Source organism: Amphiprion ocellaris, chromosome 4, assembly GCF_022539595.1.
Source record: "Amphiprion ocellaris isolate individual 3 ecotype Okinawa chromosome 4, ASM2253959v1, whole genome shotgun sequence".
NCBI lineage: Eukaryota > Metazoa > Chordata > Actinopteri > Pomacentridae > Amphiprion > Amphiprion ocellaris.
The window spans coordinates 5,477,661-5,499,945 of NC_072769.1; the positions used below are offsets into that span (position 1 = coordinate 5,477,661).

At 44.9% G+C, this 22,285-nt stretch overlaps 2 protein-coding genes across 3 annotated transcripts; one reads left to right on the plus strand and one right to left on the minus strand.

The window, feature by feature from the left end:
- Positions 1–656: 656 nt before the first annotated feature.
- Positions 657–14,804, plus strand: LOC111568896 (calpain-1 catalytic subunit-like). 2 transcript variants are annotated; one of them, XM_055010122.1, is made up of 22 exons: positions 657–811; positions 2,986–3,226; positions 3,362–3,431; positions 4,872–4,990; positions 6,355–6,488; positions 6,560–6,728; positions 7,017–7,100; positions 7,171–7,256; positions 7,342–7,416; positions 7,494–7,654; positions 7,896–8,065; positions 10,348–10,359; positions 10,432–10,643; positions 10,715–10,754; positions 11,110–11,175; positions 11,250–11,307; positions 11,724–11,788; positions 12,648–12,716; positions 13,078–13,156; positions 13,224–13,337; positions 13,459–13,517; positions 13,749–14,804. In XM_055010122.1, exons 2-22 carry the CDS (start codon positions 2,987–2,989, stop codon positions 13,773–13,775), a joined length of 2,109 nt encoding a protein of 702 aa, XP_054866097.1. In that variant the 5' UTR covers positions 657–811; position 2,986; the 3' UTR covers positions 13,776–14,804. The 2 variants fall into 2 exon arrangements, with proteins under 2 accessions (XP_054866097.1, XP_054866098.1); XM_055010123.1 differs by lacking the exons at positions 12,648–12,716; positions 13,078–13,156; positions 13,224–13,337; positions 13,459–13,517; positions 13,749–14,804 and adding an exon at positions 12,472–12,623 and having other exon boundaries at positions 11,724–11,812.
- Positions 14,805–21,285: 6,481 nt separating this feature from the next.
- On the minus strand, positions 21,286–22,279 carry mrps28 (mitochondrial ribosomal protein S28). The gene has a single exon (XM_023270777.3). The coding sequence runs from the start codon at positions 22,233–22,235 to the stop codon at positions 21,717–21,719; it is 519 nt and encodes a 172-aa protein (XP_023126545.2). The 5' UTR covers positions 22,236–22,279; the 3' UTR covers positions 21,286–21,716.
- Between the last annotated feature and the right edge of the window lie 6 nt (positions 22,280–22,285).

The window sequence follows — 22,285 nt, forward strand, 5'->3', positions numbered from 1 at the left end:
TTTATAGTATCAATAAAATGACTAATGATGTCACTAATTTATTAATATGATGTCACTAATTAGTAATGAATATGATGTCATGAACTAATTAATTAATATTATGTCATTAACTAATTTATATGATATCATTAACTAGTTAAGTAATATAGCGTTATTTACTAATTAACTAATAAATATGTCATATTCATTAGTTAGACTAATTGATATGGCGTTATTAACTAATTAAGTAATTAATATGAAATCATTAACTAGTTGATGAATATGTCATTAACTAGTTAAATGATGTCATTAACTAGTTAACTAATTCATATGATGAGGCTGGAGATGATGTTCAGTGAGTAAAAGTACCACTACAGCAGAGTAAAAATACCACATCAGCAGAGTAAAAGAGTAAAAGTACCTCTCCAAGTAAAACTCCTTTTGTTTGTTCCTCTGAGTGAAATATTAACTAGCTAATTAAAATAATTACGTGGTAAATAAAGATGGCAAACAGGGACCTTTAATAATAATAAAAACAATAAAACGTGTTACATGTTTTTCTGATTGATCAGTTTATTGATCATTTGATTAAATCTGTGGAATTTAATCATTATTAGACTTTTAACTCTTTAAATGTGTGATCATATGACCGTCACATGACTGCTCTATGGCCCCGCCTCCCGGTGGTGACGCTGCCGTAGCCCCGCCCTTTCCCCCGGGCGGGGCTCGTGTTGCAGCAGAACATCCTCAGCAGCAATCGAGGACCGGCATCAGAGGGTCCAGGACCAGAACCGAGACCCGAAGCACCGAGACCCGAAGCACCGACCAGCAGGTGAGTCTGTGGACTGGACTGAACCGGACCAGTCTCTGTGTCATTCCAGTCAGCCAATTTCATGTTGATTCAGCAGAAACTCTTGATTACATCATCATGTCTGTTGATCAATCAGTGCAGGGCTGCTGCTACGTGGTTTCAGGTGTTGTTGGTTCTACTTCAGGTTCTGTTGGTTCTACTTCAGGTTCTGTTGGTGGTCCGGTCTTCAGTCTGATGTTAAACTTTTTTAGTTAAAGGACCGATCCAGGATCAGCTGCTGCTTGCAGACTTCAGTGTGAATCTAAAAAGCTTTAAGTTTAAATGGTTCTGGTCAGCTGGTTTGCTGGGACCTCTGACTGGTTGAACTGGTCCTGTTAAAGGTTTAAATGGTTCTGGTTAACTGGTTGTACTAGTTTTAGCTGGATCCATCCAGTGTTCTTACAGAACGTGGTTCTAAAGTGACTCTAGAATACAACCAGTTTGTCCTGAATGTCTGTGACTCCAGACGGACTCCAGTGAACTCTGGTTCTGCTGGTTCTCCTGCAGCCGTCTGCAGTTTCCACTTTAATATTTTATTGATTTAAACTCTTAGTTTAAAATGCCGGTCGATTAAAAACATCAGCAATGCTCAGAGAGTCTGGTGGCTCTCAGACTGAAACCAGTCAGTCCAGTTACAGTCCACTTAGAGTCCAGCGGAGTCCATTAGTTTCCAGTTAGATTCCAGTCAGTTTCCAGTTAAAATCCAGTTAAATTCCAGTCATTTTCCAGTCAGTTTCCAGTTAGATTCCAGTTAGATGCCAGTTAGTTTCCAGTTAGATTCCAGTTAGTTTCCAGTTAGATCCCAGTTAGTTTCCAGTTAGATTCTGTTGGAAATCAGCCTATTCTGAATAAAACAATGTGTCAGGCTGTTTCCTCTGGTTCTTTTGATGGAGTAGTCAGGACAATTCAATTCAGGTCAAAAAGAGTCTTTATTACACCAAGATTGAATGTGCAATACAGAGCTCTGGGTACAGAGCTCTGGGTCCAAATGCCTTTCTCCAGTTCAAGCAGAATCAGAGTGGCTATTTCTCCCTGACCCAGTGTTTTTATAATCTAACAGAGTTGTGTGACTATCTAAGCGTTGATGTGCAGGCGGCTGGCCGAGTTCCAGTTCCTCCCTTCTCTGATATGCTGCTGACTCACTCCCCTGGCCTTGGTTCTTCTTCTGTTTCCTGTAAAACAAGGATACTCTGCACAGCAACAAAAACTACTTTTCTACTGCTGTTCGAAAAAATGTCAAGGGCACTCTATGTGTTAGAAATGAATCAGTATCACTCAGTATAATAAGCATTGTATATCTGTTTAGCAAATGCATCTTTCTGATTAACGATTATAAGCAATTTAGCAGTAAGCATCCAACATTATCAAACATTGATGAGTGTATATTCCCACAATTCCAATCAGATTCCAGTGAGTTTCCAGTTAGATTCCAGTTAGTTTCCAGTTAGATCCCAGTTAGTTTCCAGTTAGATTCCAGTCAGTTTCCACTTAAATTCCAGTTAGATTGCAGTCATTTTCCAGTCAGTTTCCAGTTAGATTCCAGTTAGTTTCTAGTTAGATTCCAGTTAGATTCCAGTTTGATTCCAGTTAGTTTCCAGTTAGATTCCAGTTAGTTTCCAGTGAGTTTCCAGTGAGTTTCCAATTAGTTTCCAGTTAGTTTCCAGTTAGATTCCAGTTAGCTTCCAGTTAGATTCCAGTGAGCCCAGTGAGGTGTTTGGAGCAGCTCCAGTGCTGAGTCAGCTCAGTCTGCAGTTGGATCAGATCATCACAAACAGAACCTGGTTTGTTTCTGCTGTGTGTCGACAGATTTTACATCCTTACTCCGTTTAAATATCAAAGACAGAAACCCGTGAACTTCATTTTTCACACTGAACTCACAGTTTAACTAGAAAAAAGAAAAAAGAATAAAAATACTTTTATTAATGATAAACAGCAGCTCTTCTTCTAATCTGACATGTTTGTAGTACATAAATCCTCATTCCTCACACTCCTTAATCTGGTTTAAATCGGTTTAAACTGATTTAATCTGATTAAAACTAGTTTAAATTGGTTTAATCTGGTTTAAACCGATTTAAACCTCTTGAAACCAGTTTAATCTGGTTTAAACTCATTAACTCCTGGACTTGTTGCTGATGGTTCTGTCTGTCGTGGTCCAGAATGTTTGGAGGCCCATCAATGCAGATCCAGAAGGCCCGGGACCGAGTTGGCGGTCTGGGCTCGGTCCAGCAGGCCGTCCGGTCCATGAACCAGGACTTCCAGGCCCTGAAGGAGGAGTGTCTGCAGAATGGGTCCCTCTTCGAGGATCCCATGTTCCCCGCAGAACCGGCCTCTCTGGGCTTCAAAGAACTCGGACCTTTTACTGCCAAAACCAGAGGAGTGGAGTGGACGAGACCCACTGTAAGAACCAGTCCTGGTGGATCCAGGCTTGTGATTGGCTGAAACACTGTGGCGGGATCATGAATTATGAATATTAATGATTAATTATAAATATGAATAGGATTAACTATGAATGCGTCTGATTGGCTGTTCCAGGAGATGACAGCGGACCCTCAGTTCATTGTGGGCGGAGCCACTCGGACTGACATCTGTCAGGGAGCTCTGGGTGAGTCATGTGACCTCCCTCTGTGGGGAACCTTCCTGGTAACTGTTGCTATGGAAACCAGCTGACTGTGGAGTAAACATCCACTTTATTAGGAACAGCAGCGCTCTAACCCTGATGCCACCACCGTGCTTCATCATGATGGTGCCACCACCGTATATCACATCATGATGCTGCCACCACCGTGCTGAATCATGATGCTGCCACCACCGTGCTGAATCATGATGCTGCCACCACCATGCTTCACATCATGATGATGCTACCACCATGCCTCTATTCCACCATGCCTCCTTCAGAGGAGTCAGGAGTCTTGGTGGCCTCCCTCTCTTGTCTGTCAGGTCTTGAGGATGTCCTGCTCTAGTCAGATTTATTCATGTTCCATCTTCCTTTCATTTCTTAATGATGGATTTAACTGGACTCCAGGAGATCTTCAGGAACTTTAAATGTTCTCGTATTGTCCTGACTGATCTTCAGTGTTCTTTAGTCTTCATGGTGTCGTTATATTCAGAAGTTCTGATTAAATAAAAGAGGAAAACATTCGTGGGGACTTAAAGCTCTTTGTAGTTTCAGTTCTATATAATAATTCTATATAATCTGTGTTTCATTCCTTCAGTTTCATCAGAAATCAGTTTAACTTTCATAAACATGTTTCCTGAATAAAGGAGGTAAACAGCAGCACCTGGAGGCAACACGCCAACCCACCGATCGATCATGTTATTGATCAGCAAACAGACGGCTGAAACTCCAGCAGCCAGAACCATTAGCAGGCTAATGTGTTGTTGTTATTGTTATTGTCGTTAGCTTAGCGTTAGTGCATCACCTGGGACCATCAGGATAATGGAATCAGCTGGTGGTGTTAGCATTTAGCTTAGCATTAGTGCATCCCCAGAGACCATCAGGATAATGGAATCAGCTGATGGTGTTAGCATTTAGCTTAGAATTAGTGCATCCCCTGGGACCATCAGGATAATCGAGTCAGCTGGTGGTGTTAGCATTTAGCATAGCATTAGTGCATCCCCAGAGACCATCAGGATAATGGAGTCAGCTGATGGTGTTAGCGTTTAGCTTAGCATTAGTGCATCCCCACACAGACCATCAGGATAATAGAGTCAGCTGATGGTGTTAGCATTTAGCTTAGCATTACTGCATCCCCAGAGACCATCAGGATAAGTTGGCTGATTTTGTTGCTAATCAAGTTGATGTTGTTGTTCGTGTCTAGCTTAGCGTCAGTGTGTTCACAGAGATCATCAGCATAATGGAGTCATCTGATGGTGTTAGCATTTAGCTTAGCATTAGAACATCCCCAAAGACTACCAAGGTAACGAGTCAGCTGATGGTGTTGTTGACGTTGTTAGCATTTAGCTTAGCATCAGGTGACTTATCAGGTGTGGTCTTATTCGAGGTGACCTATCAGATGACCTATCAGGTGTGGTCTTATTCCAGGTGACTGCTGGCTCCTGGCTGCGATTGGTTCTCTGACTCTGAACGAACACCTGCTCCATCGTGTTGTTCCTCACGGTCAGAGCTTCACCAACCAGTACACTGGCATCTTCCACTTCCAGGTGAGTCTGCACCTGTCGGGAGGCCACGCCCACACACCTGTGTAACGATGTGTTCAGGTGTTTCTGTGAGAGCCAATCATAGCCGGGTCAGCTGACCCTGCTGCTGGTTATTTAGTCTGTCTATCTCTCTACGTGTCTGTTTATTACCTGTCTGTCTCTCTACCTGTCTGTCTCCAACCTGTCTGTCTCTAACCTGTCTGTCTCTCTATCTGTCTGTCTACCTGTCTGTCTCTAACTTGTCTGTCTCTCTACCGGTCTGTCTCTCTACCCATCTGTCTCTAACCTGTCTGTCTCTCTAACCAGCTGTTTCTCTACCTGTCTGTCTCTAACCTGTCTGTCTCTCTACCTGTCTGTATCTCTGTCTGTCTCTCTACCCGTCTGTCTCTAACCTGTCTGTCTCTCTTACCTGTCTGTCTCTCTACCTGTCTGCCTCTAACCTGTCTGTCTCTCTAACCAGCTGTTTCTCTACCTGTCTGTCTCTAACCTGTCTGTCTCTCTACCTGTCTGTATCTCTGTCTGTCTCTCTACCCGTCTGTCTCTAACCTATCTGTCTCTCTTACCTGTCTGTCTCTCTACCTGTCTGCCTCTAACCTGTCTGTCTCTCTAGCCGTGTGTTTCTCTACCTGTCTGTCTCTCTACCTGTCTGTCTCTCTAACCTGTATGTCTCTAACCCATCTGTCTCTCTACCTGTCTGTCTCTCTAACCATCTGTTTCTCTACCTGTTTGTCTCTTTAACCCGTCTGTCTCTTTACCTGTCTGTCTCTACCTTTTTGTCTCTCTACCTTTCTGTCTCTCTACCTGCCTGTCTCTAACCTGTCTGTCTCTCTACCCATCTGTCTCTAACCTGTCTGTCTCTCTACCCATCTGTTTCTCTACCTGTCTGTCTCTAACCCGTCTGTCTCTTTACCCGTCTGTCTCTCTAACCCATCTGTCTCTAACCCATCTGTCTCTAACCCGTCTGTCTCTAACCCATCTGTCTCTCTACCCGTCTGTCTCTCTACCTGTCTGTCTCTACCCGTCTGTCTCTAACCTGTCTGTCTCTGTTTGTCTCTCTACCTGTCTCTAACCCGTCTGTCTCTAACCCGTCTGTCTCTCTACCTGTCTGTCTCTACCTGTCTGTCTCTCTACCTGTCTGTCTCTAACCCGTCTGTCTCTACCTGTCTGTCTCTCTACCTATCTGTCTCTCAATACCGTCTGTCTCAACCCGTCTGTCTCTAACTTGTCTGTCGCTAACCTGTCTGTCTCTACCTGTCTCTCTAACCCGTCTGTCTCTAACCCGTCTGTCTCTAATCCGTCTGTCTCTCTACCTGTCTCTCTAACCCGTCTGCCTCTAACCCCTCTGTCTCTAATCTGTCTATCTGTAGTTCTGGCAGTTTGGTGAGTGGGTGGATGTGGTGATCGATGACCGGCTGCCGGTTAAAGATGGAGAACTGATGTTCGTCCACTCGGCTGAAGGCTCAGAGTTCTGGAGCGCCCTGCTGGAGAAGGCCTACGCCAAGTAAGGACCTCCTCAGCAGGTCGGTTCTGTGATTCTGCTGAGGTTCTACCATGTGTTCTCCATGGTCTCAGGCTGAACGGCTCCTATGAAGCTCTGTCCGGAGGCTCCACCACCGAGGCATTCGAGGACTTCACCGGCGGTGTGTCGGAGATGTACGAGCTGAAGAACCCTCCCAGAGACCTCCACCGGATCATCCAGAAGGCTCTGCAGAGAGGATCGCTGCTGGGATGCTCCATCGACGTCAGAGTTTCTATTAATAATAATAATAATAATAATAATAATAATAATAATAATAATAATTATTATTATTATTATTATTATTATTATTATTATTATTATTATTATTATTATTATTATTATTATTATTATTATTATTATTAGTAGTAGTAGTAGTAGTAGTAGTAGTAGTAGTAGTAGTAGTATTGTTGTTTTTGTTATTATTATTATTATTATTATTATTATTATTATTATTATTATTATAGTAATTAGAATAATAATAATAATAATAATTCTGTTTTCTGTCCTCAGATCAGCAGTGCCTTCGACATGGAGGCGGTGACCTTTAAGAAGCTGGTGAAAGGACACGCCTACTCAGTGACGGGCCTTAGACAGGTGAGCTGCAGGTAGAGGAACAGAGAGGTGAGCTGCAGGTGAGTCTCAGATGTCCTCCTGTCTCCTGCAGGTGGACTACCACGGCCGGGCGGAGCGTCTGATCCGGATCAGGAACCCGTGGGGCCAGGTGGAGTGGACCGGAGCCTGGAGCGATAAGTCAGTGCTGCTACACCTTTAGCTGTTAGCACACCTGAGCAGGTCCTCACCTGAGCAGGTCCTCACCTAAACCTTTTTGTTTCAGCTCCTCAGAGTGGAACGCTGTGGACTCTGCAGAGAAGGACGAGATGCTGTGTAAGATGGAGGACGGGGAGTTCTGGTAGGTGGTTCTCCAGGGTGGAGCTGAGTTCTCAGGGTTCTCCAGGGTGAAGGCGGTAAGTTCTGTCTGTGTGTCAGGATGTCCTTCCAGGAGTTCCTGCATCAGTTCTCGCGGCTGGAGATCTGTAACCTGACCCCGGACGCCCTGAGCCTGGACCACACCAGCTTCTGGACCACCACCATGTTCGAGGGCAGCTGGAGGCGGGGCAGCACAGCCGGGGGCTGCAGGAACCACCCCAGTGAGTGAGCAGCTAGTTAGCATCCAGCAGGAACCACCCTAATAAGTTAGCAGCTAGTTACCATCCAGCAGGAACCACCCCAGCTAGTTAGCATTCAGCAGGAACCACCTCAGTGAGTTAGCAGCTAGTTAGCATTAGCATCCAGCAGGAACCACCCCAGTGAGGACGCATTGATGTTAGCTATTGTTAGCGTGCTAGCAGGTCTCTGTTGATGACTACGTTTCCCATGATGCCTCTGCAGACACCTTCTGGATCAACCCCCAGTATAAGATCTGCCTGCTGGAGAAGGATGACGACCCCGAGGACGACGAGGCGTCCTGCAGCTTCCTGGTGGCTCTGATGCAGAAGGACCGTCGCCGCTACCGTCGCCACGGACACGACATGCACACCATCGGATTCGCCATCTATGAGGTCACCGCCATGCTGCCTCCTGTCTGGCTCAGCAGACACCACAGACACACACTGTCTCCATAGCTATCACCACAGACACACACCGTCTCCATAGCAGCCACCACAAACACCTTAGTAACCACAGCAACCACCTCGGACACTTTAGAGACCACCTCAGGGTCAGTATTTCCGGTGTGCCTCCAACCCTCTCTGACTGCTGAGGAACATTCAATTCAATTCAATTTTATTTATATAGCGCCAATTACAGTCAAATTGTCTCGAGACGCTTTACAGAACCCATATGTCTGACCCCCAGAGCAAGCCAAAAGGCGACAGTGGCAAGGAAAACACCCTTTTAACAGGGAAAAAAACCTCGAGCAGAACCCGGCTCTAATGTGGGGGGACCCATCTGCCTGCTGGCCGGGCGGGTTGAGAGGGACAGAAGAGGTAGAGAGGTAGAGATAGAGAGGTAGAGGTAGAGGGGTAGAGATAGAGAGGTGGGTGGGACACAAGAACCATAAAACACACAGTATAATACATGCATGATAAGACAGATGATACATGCAAAGTACAACTAACATGGAAACTGATTTGCTGCTATGGTGTACGGCTCTGGCATTAAATATACTACATATATAGCTGGTGGTAAATTCAAAAATATGTAGATGAGCAAATCAAGTATAGTAAGGGCAATGCAGAGTAGATCGGTGGAAATGGGCAGCTGGAGGTGGGAGAACAACCACACATCTGAAGCATCCAGCTCTGGGACCAGGGACACTCGGAGAAAGGACACAGAAAGAAACAGAGTGAATGTAATGCAATAATGGTATATATAGTAAATACATAGGTAGTTAGAGAAGGGCTCAGTGCATCAAGAGAGGTCCCCCAGCAGCCTAGGCCTTTAGCAGCATAACTAGGGACAAACTACAGGGACGTCAAGAGGGGAAGTCAGTTGTGCAAATGAAAACACCAGCTCACCCCGTCAGGGTCCCCCAGTCAGCCCTAACTATAAGCTTTGTCAAAAAGGAAGGTTTTAAGCCTGGTCTTAAAAATAGAGAGGGTGTCCGCCTCCCAAACCCAAACTGGGAGCTGGTTCCACAGGAGAGGCGCCTGATAACTGAAGGCTCTGCCTCCCATTCTACTTTTAGAGATTCTAGGAACAACAAGTAAGCCTGCAGTCTGAGAACGAAGAGTTCTGCTAGGATATTATGGTACTATCAGGTCTTTAAGATATGATGGAGATTGGTTGTTAAGAGCTTTATATGTCAGAAGAAGGATTTTGAATTCTATTCTAGATTTAACAGGAAGCCAATGAAGAGAAACCAATATAGGAGAAATATGATCTCTCTTGCTAACTCCCCTCAGTACTCTGGCTGCAGCATTTTGGATCAGCTGTAGATGTTTCCGAGAGCTATTGGGACAACCTGATAATAAGGAATTACAGTAGTCAAGCCTAGAAGTAACAAATGTATGGACTAGTTTTTCTGCATCACTCTGAGACAGGATGCTCCTGATTTTCAAAATATTTCTCAGATGGAAAAAGGAAGTCCTACAGATTTGTTTAATGTGCGAGTTAAAGGACATGTCCTGGTCAAAGATAACACAGAGGTTTCTCACAGTAGTACTGGAGGCCAAAGGTAGAGAGGTAGAGATAGAGGGATAGAGATAGAGGGGAAGAGGGGTAGAGGGTTACAGGTAGAGGGTTAGAGGTGGAGATAGAGGGATAGAGATAGAGAGGTGGGGGGGGGGACACAAGGACCATAAAACACACAGTTTAATACATGCATGATAAGACTGATGAGTAGATCGGTGGAAATGGGCAGCTGGAGGTGGGAGAACAACCACACATCTGAAGCATCCAGCTCTGGGACCAGGGACACTCGGAGAAAGGACACAGGGAGAAACAGAGTTAGTGTAATGCAACAATGGTATATATAGTAAATACTAAGTAGTTAGAGAAGGGCTCAGTGCATCAAGAGAGGTCCCCCAGCACCCTTAGCCTATAGCAGCATGACTATGGGCAGACTAAAGGGACGTCAAGAGGGGAAGTCAGTTGTGCAAATGAAAACACCAGCTCACCCCGTCAGGGTCCCCCAGTCAGCCCTAACTATAAGCTTTGTGAAAAAGGAAGGTTTTAAGCCTGGTCTTAAAAATAGAGAGGGTGTCCGCCTCCCGAACCCAAACATGTGAGGAACATGTAAGGAATATGTGAGGAACATATGAGGAACCGTCAGTAGAACCTGGAGCTCTGAGCAGATGGTTCTCCACCAGGTTTGTGACGTTTCCTGTTGTTTCTTCCACAGATTCCTGCTGAGGTGAGTCTGTCTGAATCAAACCCAGCTGTGTGTCTGCTGGTTCTGTGCTAACGCCCTCCATCCATCTGTCAGTTCCGCGGTTCTCCCAGCGTCCACCTGAAGAAGGACTTCTTCCTGCGCCACTCGTCCTGCGCTCGGTCCGAGACCTTCATCAACCTGCGAGAGGTGAGCGCCAGGCTCCGCCTCCCGCCCGGAGAGTACCTGATCGTCCCGTCCACCTTCGAGCCCTCCAAGGAGGCCGACTTCGTCCTGAGGGTCTTCACCGAGAAGCAGTCGGAGACCGAGTGAGTTTGAGAACATGTTCTAGTCACTAGAGCACTCTGAGGTTCCGTCAGTGACGTGTGAATCTGTGCAGGGAGATGGATGACTGCGTGGTGGCCAACCTGGACCAAGACGTGAGAACTTTTACTTTCACTTTCACTTTTATTGTCACGTTCTTTAGTTGGTCTGAACTTTCTGCTGACGTCTCATTTCTGGTTTATTCTCTGGAAGCAGAACGGAGAACTCAAGACATTTTCTGTCAGTTAGAAGAACCAGAGATCTTATTTTACTGTCATGTCCAACGTGTCTCCAGCTGTAGACGTTCTTCTCTGTAGTCTCCAGATGTTGGACGGTTGTAGAGAACCAGGATGTTCTGTTGAACTTCAGAAGATGTTTTCTTCTTCGTGTGTTCTGGACGTTCCAGCAGCTCTGAGTACAGAAACATCTAAACTAATCAAACTGATCCATCTTTGTTCTTCTTCTCTGCAGGAGTACATCTCAGAGAGCGACATCGACGACTCCTTCAGGTCCATGTTCTCCCAGCTATCTGGAGACGTGAGTCCACAACACAGAACCTGACTCCTGTCTCTGTCTCCTCCATGCTGTGCTGAATGTGTTTCTCTCCTCAGGACATGGAGATCTCAGTGAGAGAGCTGAGGACCATCCTCAACAGAGTCGTCTCCAAACGTGAGTGTTGAGTTCAGGTCCTCAGAGTTCCTGAAGAACCCACGTTTGTCCTGGTTCCGCTGGTTCTGACCTGCAAGCAGGGAAGATCTACAGGTTTATTCTGCAGATTTGATCCAGCAGAGAAGAGACTCCATCTGTGATCTCCTTCTTCTTCTTCTCCTTCTCCTTCTCCTTCATCTTCTTCTTCGCCTTCATCTTCTTCTTCTCCTTCATCTTCTTCTTCTCCTTCTTCTTCTCTTTCATCTTCTTCTTCTTCTCCTTCTCCTTCATCTTCTTCTCCTTCTTCTTCTTATCCTTCTTCTTCTTCTCCTCCTCCTCCTCCTTCTTCTCCTCCTCTTTCCTCTTCTTCTCCTCCCTCTCCTTCTTCTTCTCCATCTTCTTATTCTCCTCCTCCTTTATCTCCTCCTTCTTTGCAGACAGAGACCTTCAGACGGATGGTTTCAGTATGGAGTCCTGCAGAATGATGGTCAGCCTCATGGACGTATCCTGACCGGGTCTCTGTCTGGTAGAACGTCACTGATCTGATCCAAAGTTGTTTAAATCAATCCAACTGGACTTTAAGAAGGTTCCTTGAAGACGTTTCACCTCTCATCCAAGAGGCTTCTTCAGTTCTGGTGGTGGTTGATGTTGCCTCAGCTTATAACCTCTGTGAGGTGTGGTCAGTGCTATTTGTATTCCGACGACCATTGCCAAGGCCCGTCTGGCTCCTCAACGATGGTTGATGCTCCAAACGATGATTTGGGAGAGGTGTGAAAGAAGCTATCCATGTCAAAGTGGAGAAGCCATCTCTGAACGGGGGGGGTGGTCTGCGACGTCATCTTTTCCCGCATTTCAACGACCCCCATTGTCACTCCCAGGCTCCCAACGACCATCGTTCAGGAGCCAGACGGGCCTTGGCAATGGTCGTAGGAATACGAATAGCACTGACCACACCTCACAGAGGTTATAAGGTGAGGTAACATCAACCACCACCAGAACTAACTGAAGAAGCCTCTTGGATGAGAGGTGAAACGTCTTCAAGGAACCTTCCTAAAGTCCAGTTGGATTGATTTAAACAACTTTGGATAACCATGACCTGGATGAATGAGAAACTACACAGACATGTCACTGATCTGAGTCCAGGTTCTCTGAGGTTTAAACTTTATTCATGTTCTCCTACTTTAGATGTTTAAAAGGCTCAGAGGAACCAGACCAGATGGATAAACTCACCTGGTTAAACATGATCCAGAGATAGAAATGATTCAGATGTTTGTGGGTGAAACCAGACGAGGAAGATTCAAACCGTTCCAGTGAATCTGACAGAAACTAGAGTTCAGGTTTTAACTTTGACCGCTGCTCAGAAAGACGGCAGCGCTCGACTCGGTCTGCTGGAGTTCCATATCCTCTGGAACAAGATCAGGAAGTGGCTGGTAGGAAACACCTCAACACCTTAAGAACATCAACACCTGAACACTTGAACACCTCAAGAACATCAACACCTCAAGAACATCAACACCTCAACACCTCAAGAACATCTACAGGATGAGGAGATGGTAGGAGCTTCAGGAGAAACCAACTGGAGGTTCTGGAAGGTGTTTCTAGAAGCGCTTCTCCTGAAGCTCCTACCATGACCAGGACCTGATGACTGAGAACCTCCACAGAAGTGGAAACGAGACACAAAACAACACAAATGAGATATAAAACAACAAAAACAAGACACAAATCGACAAGCTGTGGACCAGTGAGGAGGAATGAATCGTGCTCTGAGGGTTCTTCTCTGGCGTCTTCCAGGGAATCTTCCGGGAGTTCGATCTGGATAAATCCAGCTGCATGAACTCCTACGAGATGCGGCTGGCGTTGGAAAACGGCGGTAAGTCGTGTTTCTGGACGCCCCCTTGTTTCTGAGCGCGCTCAGTCTGACCCTGGCTCTGTTGCAGGCCTCAAGCTTAACAGCAAACTGTACCAGATGCTGGTGGCCCGATACGCCGACAACGAGATCATCGACTTCGACAACTTCACCTGCTGCCTGGCCAAGCTGGAGGCCATGTTCAGTATGTGGACACACCTGAGGGGACAGAGGAACGGGGAGGGGACGGGGGGGACGGAGGGGACGGGTTGACTGTTGTGTGTCTGTGTGGTTGTGTTGACTGCTGTGTGTTTGTGTTTTGTCAGAGGCCTTTCAGGAGCTGGACAAAGATGCGACGGGATCGGTGGAGATGAACATCGGAGAGGTAAAAACACAACTGGTGACAGGAAGTTCAGAGACTGATGGTCAGTGTGTCTGTTGTGTTTATGGTTGTGTGTGTGTTGTGTTGATGGTTGTGTGTGTTGTGTTGATGGTTGTGTGTGTTGTGTGTGTTGATGGTTGTGTGTCTGTTGTGTTGATGGTTGTGTGTTGTGTGTTGTGTTGATGGTTGTGTGTGTGTTGTGTTGATGGTTGTGTGTCTGTTGTGTCTCCTCAGTGGCTCTGTATGACGATGTGTGGTTGAACCAGTGAAGCTTCAAAGATTGTCAACAGAACTGACGACCGACCTGCTGTTCCTCCTGCTGCAGTCCTACTACAGTACTACTACCATAGTACTACTACTACTACAGTACTAGTACCATACTACTACTACAGTACTACTACAGTACTAGTACCATAGTACTGCTGCAGTACTACTACAGCTCTAGTACCATAGTACTACTGCAGCACTACTACCATAGTACTACTACCACAGTATTACTACAGTACTACTACAGTACTACTACTGTACTAATACAGTACTAGTACCATAGTACTACTACACTACTAGTACTACAGTACTACCATAGTACTACCATAGTACCATAGTATTACCATAGTACTGGAGTACAACCATAGTAGTTAGTACTACTATTGTTGGACTCCTGGTTGGACTCCAGTACTGAAGTACAGTAGTACTGTAGTATTACTGTACTTCAGTCTTCCAGCTGCTCTGCTCCAGAACTGTAACCATAGTAACCCTGTATAATCCTATATTCTACTGAGTACTTCCTCACATTTACTGCATGTTCCAGAAGTGCTGCTGTGTACAAGCACTCACATATAACTCCCATAGTACTGATAGAACCACTGATAGAATCACTGACGGAACCACTGACGAACCACTGACGGAACCACTGATGGAACCTTCTGGAGCTGAACTCACCACTGTGCTTGTCTTCCGATGAGCTTTATTGATTCTATTGAGTATTGATTCTATTAATTATTGATTCTATTAATTATTGATTTTATTGATTATTGGTTACTGATTATTAATTAATGATTACTGATTATTGGTTACTGATTATTGGTTACTGATTATTGATTACTGATTGTTGGTTACTGATTGGTAAAAGTGAAGCTGCTTTCAGTTCTGGTTTCAGGTTCTAGTTCTACATCCGACCCGCTGAGGTCCACTTAATCCTTTACTTTAGTAATCTATTACTATTGATAGTATCCAAGTACTGAAGCTGCTGATTGATGATGTTTGAGCTCATTAAAGGAAAAAAAATGATCAGCTGATTGTTTGTTTTTGCTCATCTGAAGGGCCCCCAGGGGCCCAAACCTCAGCTGGTTCATTAAAGGTTAAATAAAGGTTCATTAAAGGTTCAATAAAGGTTAACTGAAGGTTAATTAAAAACCTTTTAATTAAATAAAGGTTGATTAAGTGTTACCCCTCCTATTATTACCAGCACATTCTAGGGATGTTTGCCTCCATAAACTTGTTTTGTTTTTGTTTCATGAACTTTGTTTGTCTGTTGACTCCATAAATAACTCCTGATAATGAATCGTTCCTCTAGCACCACCGTCAGGTCAGACTCTAAGATTTAGAGTCAGTTTATCTCTAAAACCTTTCATCCAGATCTTTTCTACTCTGGGGGCACATTGACGACTCAGGATGAACCGTGGGGATGGTGATGGTGAAGAACCGGATTCTTCATGAACCAGTGGAGCTCCAGGGTTAGGATCAGCTACATCCGGGACTTCCTCTCTAAATCTGTCATCCCAATCGATGTTGTCAGAAGAGCTCCGAGGATGACTGGATGCCTCCAACGTGGCTGATATCTGGACCTGGAATCATTTTGGTGACATTAGGTCTGCCTGCTCGTGGAGTGGAGAATGGAACCAGATTATATTTACGTTGTTGGATGGGATGGTGTCTGCTGATGGAGGAACAGTTCAGACAGAATACGTCCTCATTCTGGCAGGAGCTCACAGGTCCAGTTGTTTCCCCACCATGAGAAGATCCAGAGTTCTGGTGGAACAGTTGTTCTCTCCACCAGCCTGTTAGGGATCAACTCTAAGGAACCACCTGAGGAGGTGTTTGGTTCCAGATAGACGAGTTCTCCAGGAGAACAGCTTCCAGAGGAATACCAGAATGCGTTCAACACGAGTACCAGACCTACCGATACATTTAAAAAACATCATGATCAGTCACGTGACGCGGTAGGAGAAGATGGCTGCCTGAGCAAGAGCTCCAACTAGCATCACCAAATATCCTCTATAAACATTTAGAACCATAGTTCTAGAATCGTGTCTTGCATATAGAACTCTCTTGTTTAATGGCGAAACATTTGAAAAGCGGGGACATTAAGAAACATCTGAGGTCCCAGAACCCGCAGAACGATGGCGACAGCAGTATATCGGAGAGTTCCGAAGCTACACAGGTGGGACAGGACATTGCTAACATATTTGCTGCGCTGCAAAAAATATCCAGTGATTTGGCCGGTCTCGAAGAAATTCGACGAACCACAACTTCTGTCGAGGCTAAACTTTCTGCATTAATTACGCGCATGGTGGAGGTCGAAAAGAGGGTGGAGTGGCTAGAGGATACAGATAAAAAGATGAGAGCATCGCTGGAAGCTAACCCGCTAGCCACTAAAGTGGAGGTGGAGAACATCCGTGATAAACTGGAATATTTGGAAAACCACAACCGGCGCAATAATCTACGTTTTGTGGGCGTCCCAGAAGGCAAAGAGAGCGGAGATATGGCTGCATTTATGCAGAATCTACTAGTGTCGATCCTCGACTGGGACAACACGGCGCAACCACCAGAGATTGATCGGGCACACAGAGCACCAACACCACGGCCAAATCCAGGGGAGAGACCGCGGGCGATCCTGGTCCGCTTCCTGCGTTCAGCTGACAGGGAGCTCATCCTACGCACAGCACGGAATAAATCAGAGCTTCTCTGGGAAGGTAACCGCATCATGATTTTCCCTGACTATTCGAGAGCCACACAATTGAAACGGGATAAATTCAGGGAGTGCAAGAAGGCTTTGAGGGAACGCAACATGAAGTTAGCTCTTCTGTACCCTGCCATCCTGAAGGTGGATTGTAACGGGGGTCAGAAGCGTTTTGACGACCCGAAGAGAGCAATGGAATATATCCAGAGGGTTACTGAGTGACCTGTGGCCCGTCACCTGGTTCTGATCGGGGCCAAAGTTGCCAGACTTGTCATCTGTGTGTGGGACACGACAATGCAGAGGAGATGACTGTGTCGAGGGGGTAGGGGGAATGGAATAATTTCATTTGGTTAATTTTCTTTAAGAGTTACGGTTTCTCTCTCTCCTCCCTCCTGCTCCCCACTAGATTTTATTTACTGTCTTCAATTTAAATGTGAATTAATCCTTTTTTTTTCTTTTCTTGCTTATTTCGGTTTAAAAGGGGGAAGCGAATAGACCAAAAGATCTGGGTAACCGTTGACCGGTTGCTACTTTTATTTGTTTCTATAGTACTCTCCTCATAATATTTGGTTTATAAATAATGGAATATGATGCTGGGGGTTTGCGTGAGGCAAGTCACTGAACAATCGACAGTCATGGACCGTCAGGTTAGTCCTGTTCAATGGAGCAGTGCAGAGTTCTATGTTAGGCGCTGTCTCTGGGTAGTGAGGGTTTCTGGGGTAGAAGGGTCTGAAGTTAGTTATTTTACACATATAGCTGAGGGAGTGTTGCATCTCAAAAGTATGTATCTTAAAGTTTTTAATGACTGCTAAATTTGATAATCTGCGCATTGCCACTTGGAATGTGAAGGGCCTGGGTCATCCAATTAAGAAGAAGAAAATATTCTCAGTTTTGAAATCTAAGAAATTGGATGTGGCATTTTTGCAAGAGACACACCTGTCGGCAGTAGAAGCTGAGAAGTTATGTAAAGACTGGGTGAGCCATGTATATTACAGTGGAGGATCCAGTCAAAGCCGTGGGGTTTTAACACATAAATAAAAATTTGCAATTTAAATTTATCCGGCAAATTAAGGACACGATGGGAAGGATCCTCATAATAGTGTCAGAGATACAAGGTCATATAGTTATTCTGACAAATATCTACGCTCCAAACAGAGATGAGCCACAATTTTTCATAGATTTAGAGACAAAAATGCAGCAGGCTGGTAACCATAAGACTATCATTGGTGGAGATTTTAATTTAATACTGGATCCTGCTATTGATCGTAGCAGCACTGTTTCAACCAGGATGCCTAAAGCCACTTTAGTAGTGAGACATATGGCTGAGTCTTTAGGCTTGATAGATGTATGGAGGATTTTAAATCCCCGTGGAAGAGACTACACCTTCTTCTCAGCCCCACACTCTACTTTTTCTCGAATAGATTTCTTTCTCATTTCCAAAGATCTTTTACAGTCAGTAATGTCATGCTCCATTGGTAGTATCTTGGTCTCTGACCATGCATTAGTTAGCTTGGAGGTTTTGCCTTTTAGTGATAGGACTCGGATGCCAAGGTGGAGGTTAAATTCATCTCTACTACAGAATTCCAGATTTAAAGAGGCATTGAGAGGTCAAATTATGATGTACATTGAGACGAATGGGCCCACGGCGCCCTCTGCGGGGACAGCCTGGGAAGCGTTGAAAGCGGTGCTGAGAGGTTTTATAATCCAGTATGCTTCTTATGAGAAAAGAAGGAAGATGGCAAAGCAAAATGAAATTGAAGACAGAATTAAACAGCTCGAGACTAGAGTAAAAAAACACTTTACTGGTGATGACTTTAGAGCTTTAACACAGCTCAAATATGAGTATAATAGTATCTTGTCACAGAAAGTTGAATTCTCGCTCTTCAGAATGAGACAAAAATATTGTGAGTCAGGGGACAAAGCTGGTAAATTATTGGCAAATTGTTTAAAACAGAGAGAGCTCTCATCAATTATCTCAGCCATAAGAACAGAGGAAGGTGAACTGGAGGTCAAATCTGAAGAAATAAATAGTAGGTTTAGAGAGTTCTACATAAATTTGTATAAAGCTGATAACCAACAAAATGGGGAGTGTATGGAGACATTTCTGCAGGGATTAGATCTTCCCAAGCTGTCTGAATCTCAAAGAGCCAACCTTGATTCCCAAATAACCAAGGAAGAAATTATTAGGGTGATTAAAGAGTTGCCGAGTGGGAAAGCCCCAGGACCAGATGGGTTCACAGCCGAATTTTTTAAATGCTACGCCTCTGAGCTGACACCTTTACTCCTGAGTATGTACAATGAGGCTTTTGAAAAGGGACAGTTACCAGACACCTTATTAAAAGCTTTAATTACGCTTATTCTTAAAAAAGACAAAGACCCTTGTGATTGTAAAAATTATTGTCCAATCTCTCTTATCCCAATGGATACCAAGATTTTGTCCAAAGTTTTAGCTAATAGGCTGGAGAAGGTCATGACCTCTTTAGTGCATGAAGATCAGGTGGGCTTCATTCGCAAACGTAGTTCGGCAGATAACATAAGACGGTTTATTGATATTATGTGGGCACTCTCAAATTCTAATTCGCCAGTTGCTGCTGTTTCACTTGATGCCGAAAAAGCCTTTGATAGGGTGGAATGGGGCTATTTATTTAGGACATTGGAAGTATATGGTTTTGGAGAAACTTTCATTAAGTGGGTTCGTCTATTATATAAGCGGCCAGAAGCAGCAGTTCAAAGCAATGGGTACATATCCTCATATTTTGAATTAGGGAGGGGTACGCACCAAGGTTCCCCCCTCAGCCCTCTGTTGTTCTGTTTGGTTATGGAACCCTTAGCAGCAGCGATTAGAAGGGACGGTAACTTCCCAGGAGTGTTGTGCGGTGGCTCTGTCCACAAATTATTTATGTATGCGGATGATATTCTTCTACTGGTGTCGGATCCTGTGATATCGATGCCGTCATTGCTAAATACAATAAACACCTTCTCGAAGTTCTCAGGGTACAAGGTAAATTGGGATAAATCAGAGGCTCTTCCCTTAACGAAGTTTTGTCCCACTACACTCTTCCAGGCTGGCGGATTCAGATGGCCCAAGCAAGGGATGAGATACCTCGGTGTTCTCTTCCCCCCTGTGTTGGATAATATTATTAAAGTGAACTTTGATCCTCTCATAGAGAAGTTAGGTATTGATGTAAAGCGCTGGTCATCACTATATTTGTCATTGTGGGGTAAAGTTAATGTTATAAAAATGAACTGTATCTCCAGGATCAATTATCTGCTTCAGTCTCTCCCATTAGAAATCCCAATCAGCTACTTTAAAAGACTAGATAACATGTTTAAAGAATTTATCTGGAATGGAAAGAGACCACGTATGAACATGAGAAAATTGCAGAGACCGGTCAGCGCTGGTGGTTTAGGGCTCCCGAATGTGCAATATTACTACTATGCATTTAGTCTGAGACATCTGGCCCACTGGGCATTGCCCCCGCAGAGGGCCCCTCCATGGTTTGGTATAGAGCAATCTGTATCAACTCTTCTCCCAATGCTTCACCGTCTGTCCACCAAACTGTTAAAGGCTCACCCAGTCATATCTCATCTTCAAAGTATATGGAAGAAGGTCTCAAGCCTGATGGGGTTTGATCCTTATTTAAATAGAGCCTCCAGCATCTGGATGAATCCTAAGCTGAATATTAATAAAAAAGCATTTTTCTGGAAGGAATGGGCAGACAAAGGAATTTTGGTATTGGAAAATCTATATAATGGTAACTCACTCTATTCGTTTGATGACCTAAAGCATAAATATGACTTACCTAAAACCCAGTTCTGGAGGTATCTTCAATTACATCATTTACTGCAACAGACTTTTGGGCTACACTCCCCAAGGTCAGCAGATGAGCTAAATAGAGTTCTTAAGATAATGGGGAAAGGCCATGAAACAGCCAAATACTAATAGAGTTTGATGGAATATGGAAGAGATGGAGGTATCTCCTCACTTAGAACGGCTTGGGAGAGAGACTTGGGGGTCTCTTTTAATGAGGAGAACTGGGCTAAGATATGTGGCAACTCCCAAATGATGTCAAGAGATTTGAGGGTGAGGCTCATTCAATTTAAAATACTACATCGATTTTATTGGACAACGAGTAGACTTTTCAGACTAGGTCTAAAGGATACAGCTGCCTGCTGGAAGTGTGGTAGGGATGAAGGTACACTGATACATGTGTTATGGTCATGCCCCGAGATCAGTCAGTACTGAAGGAAGATTCACACTAACATCACTAATGTTATCAAAAGACAATTTGTGCTCTGTGCAAAACTTTATGTTTTGGGGGACTGTACAGTGTTGTCTGGTTTTCCACAACCACTGAAACATTGGATACAAACTGCTATTATGATCGGTCGACAGATCATCCTCAGAAGCTGGAAGAAACCCGGAGAACCCTCTTTTCAGGACTGGACAATGGAATTGGGCAGAACTGCTGCTTATGAAAGAATGTCATACAGGATAATGGACAGAACAGAAAAATATTGTCTGAAGTGGGAAATGTACCTCGATAGCATCCAGATGTCACAGTAAAGATCGAGCTAATGCGCAATGATGTCAAGGAGCTGGTGCCAGATGTATTTTGTTTTGTTTTATTTATGTGGCTACTTAGCCAGCTTACTCACTAAGGGTACTGCCTTCCATAATATGTTGAGATGCAAATCACCTCTGAGAGTGATGGACCCTTCTTGGTTGTGGGTGGGTGGGATGGGAGGGTTTGAGTGTTGATGTTTGTATGTTGCAAAAATTTTAAAAACAATAAAAACTACAAATCATAAAAAAAAAACATCATGATCATTTTATTCTGAATCAGTCAAATCATCAAAGAGTCATGAAATATGAAGGAAAAATAAAAGTCAGCTGTTAGTTTATGAAGGATAAATACTGGAGTCAAATTAACCCCAAAGATAATAGGAGGGTTAAATAAAGGTTAAATAAAAGGCTAATTAAAGGTTAAATAAAGGTTTAATGAAAGGTTAAATAATAATAATAGAAGAACCAGTAGAAACACTGATGTTTAATTCTGTAAAATATATTTAACTTAAACATTCAGTTGAACAACTGTTCACACACAGAACCGGTTCCGGTTTACATCAGAATCAGTTTCAGGGTTTTATGGAAGCAGCTCCAGAGTTCTGCTGAGGTTCTGCTCGTCCAGCTGCCAGAACCAACATTTAGTCCAGCTCAGGTCCACAGTCCTGCGGTCTCAGTCCCGGCTCTGCGGCTCCCGTCCGTCCACTGGGCCCAGCAGCAGGGCCTGGGCCTCCAGCAGGGTGGTGTCGGTGTCGGCCCCCAGGAACCGGGCGGTGAGCTCCAGGTCCTGCAGCCGCAGACGGACTCTGGTTCCCCGCTGCAGCTTCTCTCCTCCGGCCGCCGGACGCCGACACACGCAATGGAACTTCCCGCCGAAGTCCACGTACAGGTCGTCCCCCACCACGTGGACGATCCTTCCGACCACCAGCTTGTCTCTGGCCGGACCCATCTGGACCAGCGGGGACCGGCGCAGCAGCGAGGCGAAGCTCTGGTCCTGGACAGAGGAGGACACCCGAGGACCGGCCGCCGAGCTCTGCACCTCCCGCCGGAGCTCCGACTGCTGGTCGAAGGCCGCAGCAAAGCCGGACCTGGGTGGGTCCGCGGCGGAGCTGGAGGAGCTTCTAGTTGGCCTGCAAGAGGAGAACCGGGCTCCGAACCGGATACCAGCCACGACCCTCATCACAGCCGCCATGTTGTGTCAAAGCTCCGCGAGAAGACGAGCCGTCACTTCCGGTAGAGCAG

Bases quoted from the DNA above. Each gene is read 5' to 3' on its own strand.
- LOC111568896 (XM_055010122.1), top strand. From the start codon at position 2,987: ATGTTTGGAGGCCCATCAATGCAGATCCAGAAGGCCCGGGACCGAGTT. The intron at 3,227-3,361 runs GTAAGAACCAGT...TGGCTGTTCCAG, and splicing joins TGGAGTGGACGAGACCCACT to GAGATGACAGCGGACCCTCA. The intron at 11,308-11,723 runs GTGAGTGTTGAG...CCTTCTTTGCAG, and splicing joins CAACAGAGTCGTCTCCAAAC to ACAGAGACCTTCAGACGGAT.
- mrps28 (XM_023270777.3), bottom strand. From the start codon at position 22,235: ATGGCGGCTGTGATGAGGGTCGTGGCTGGTATCCGGTTCGGAGCCCGG.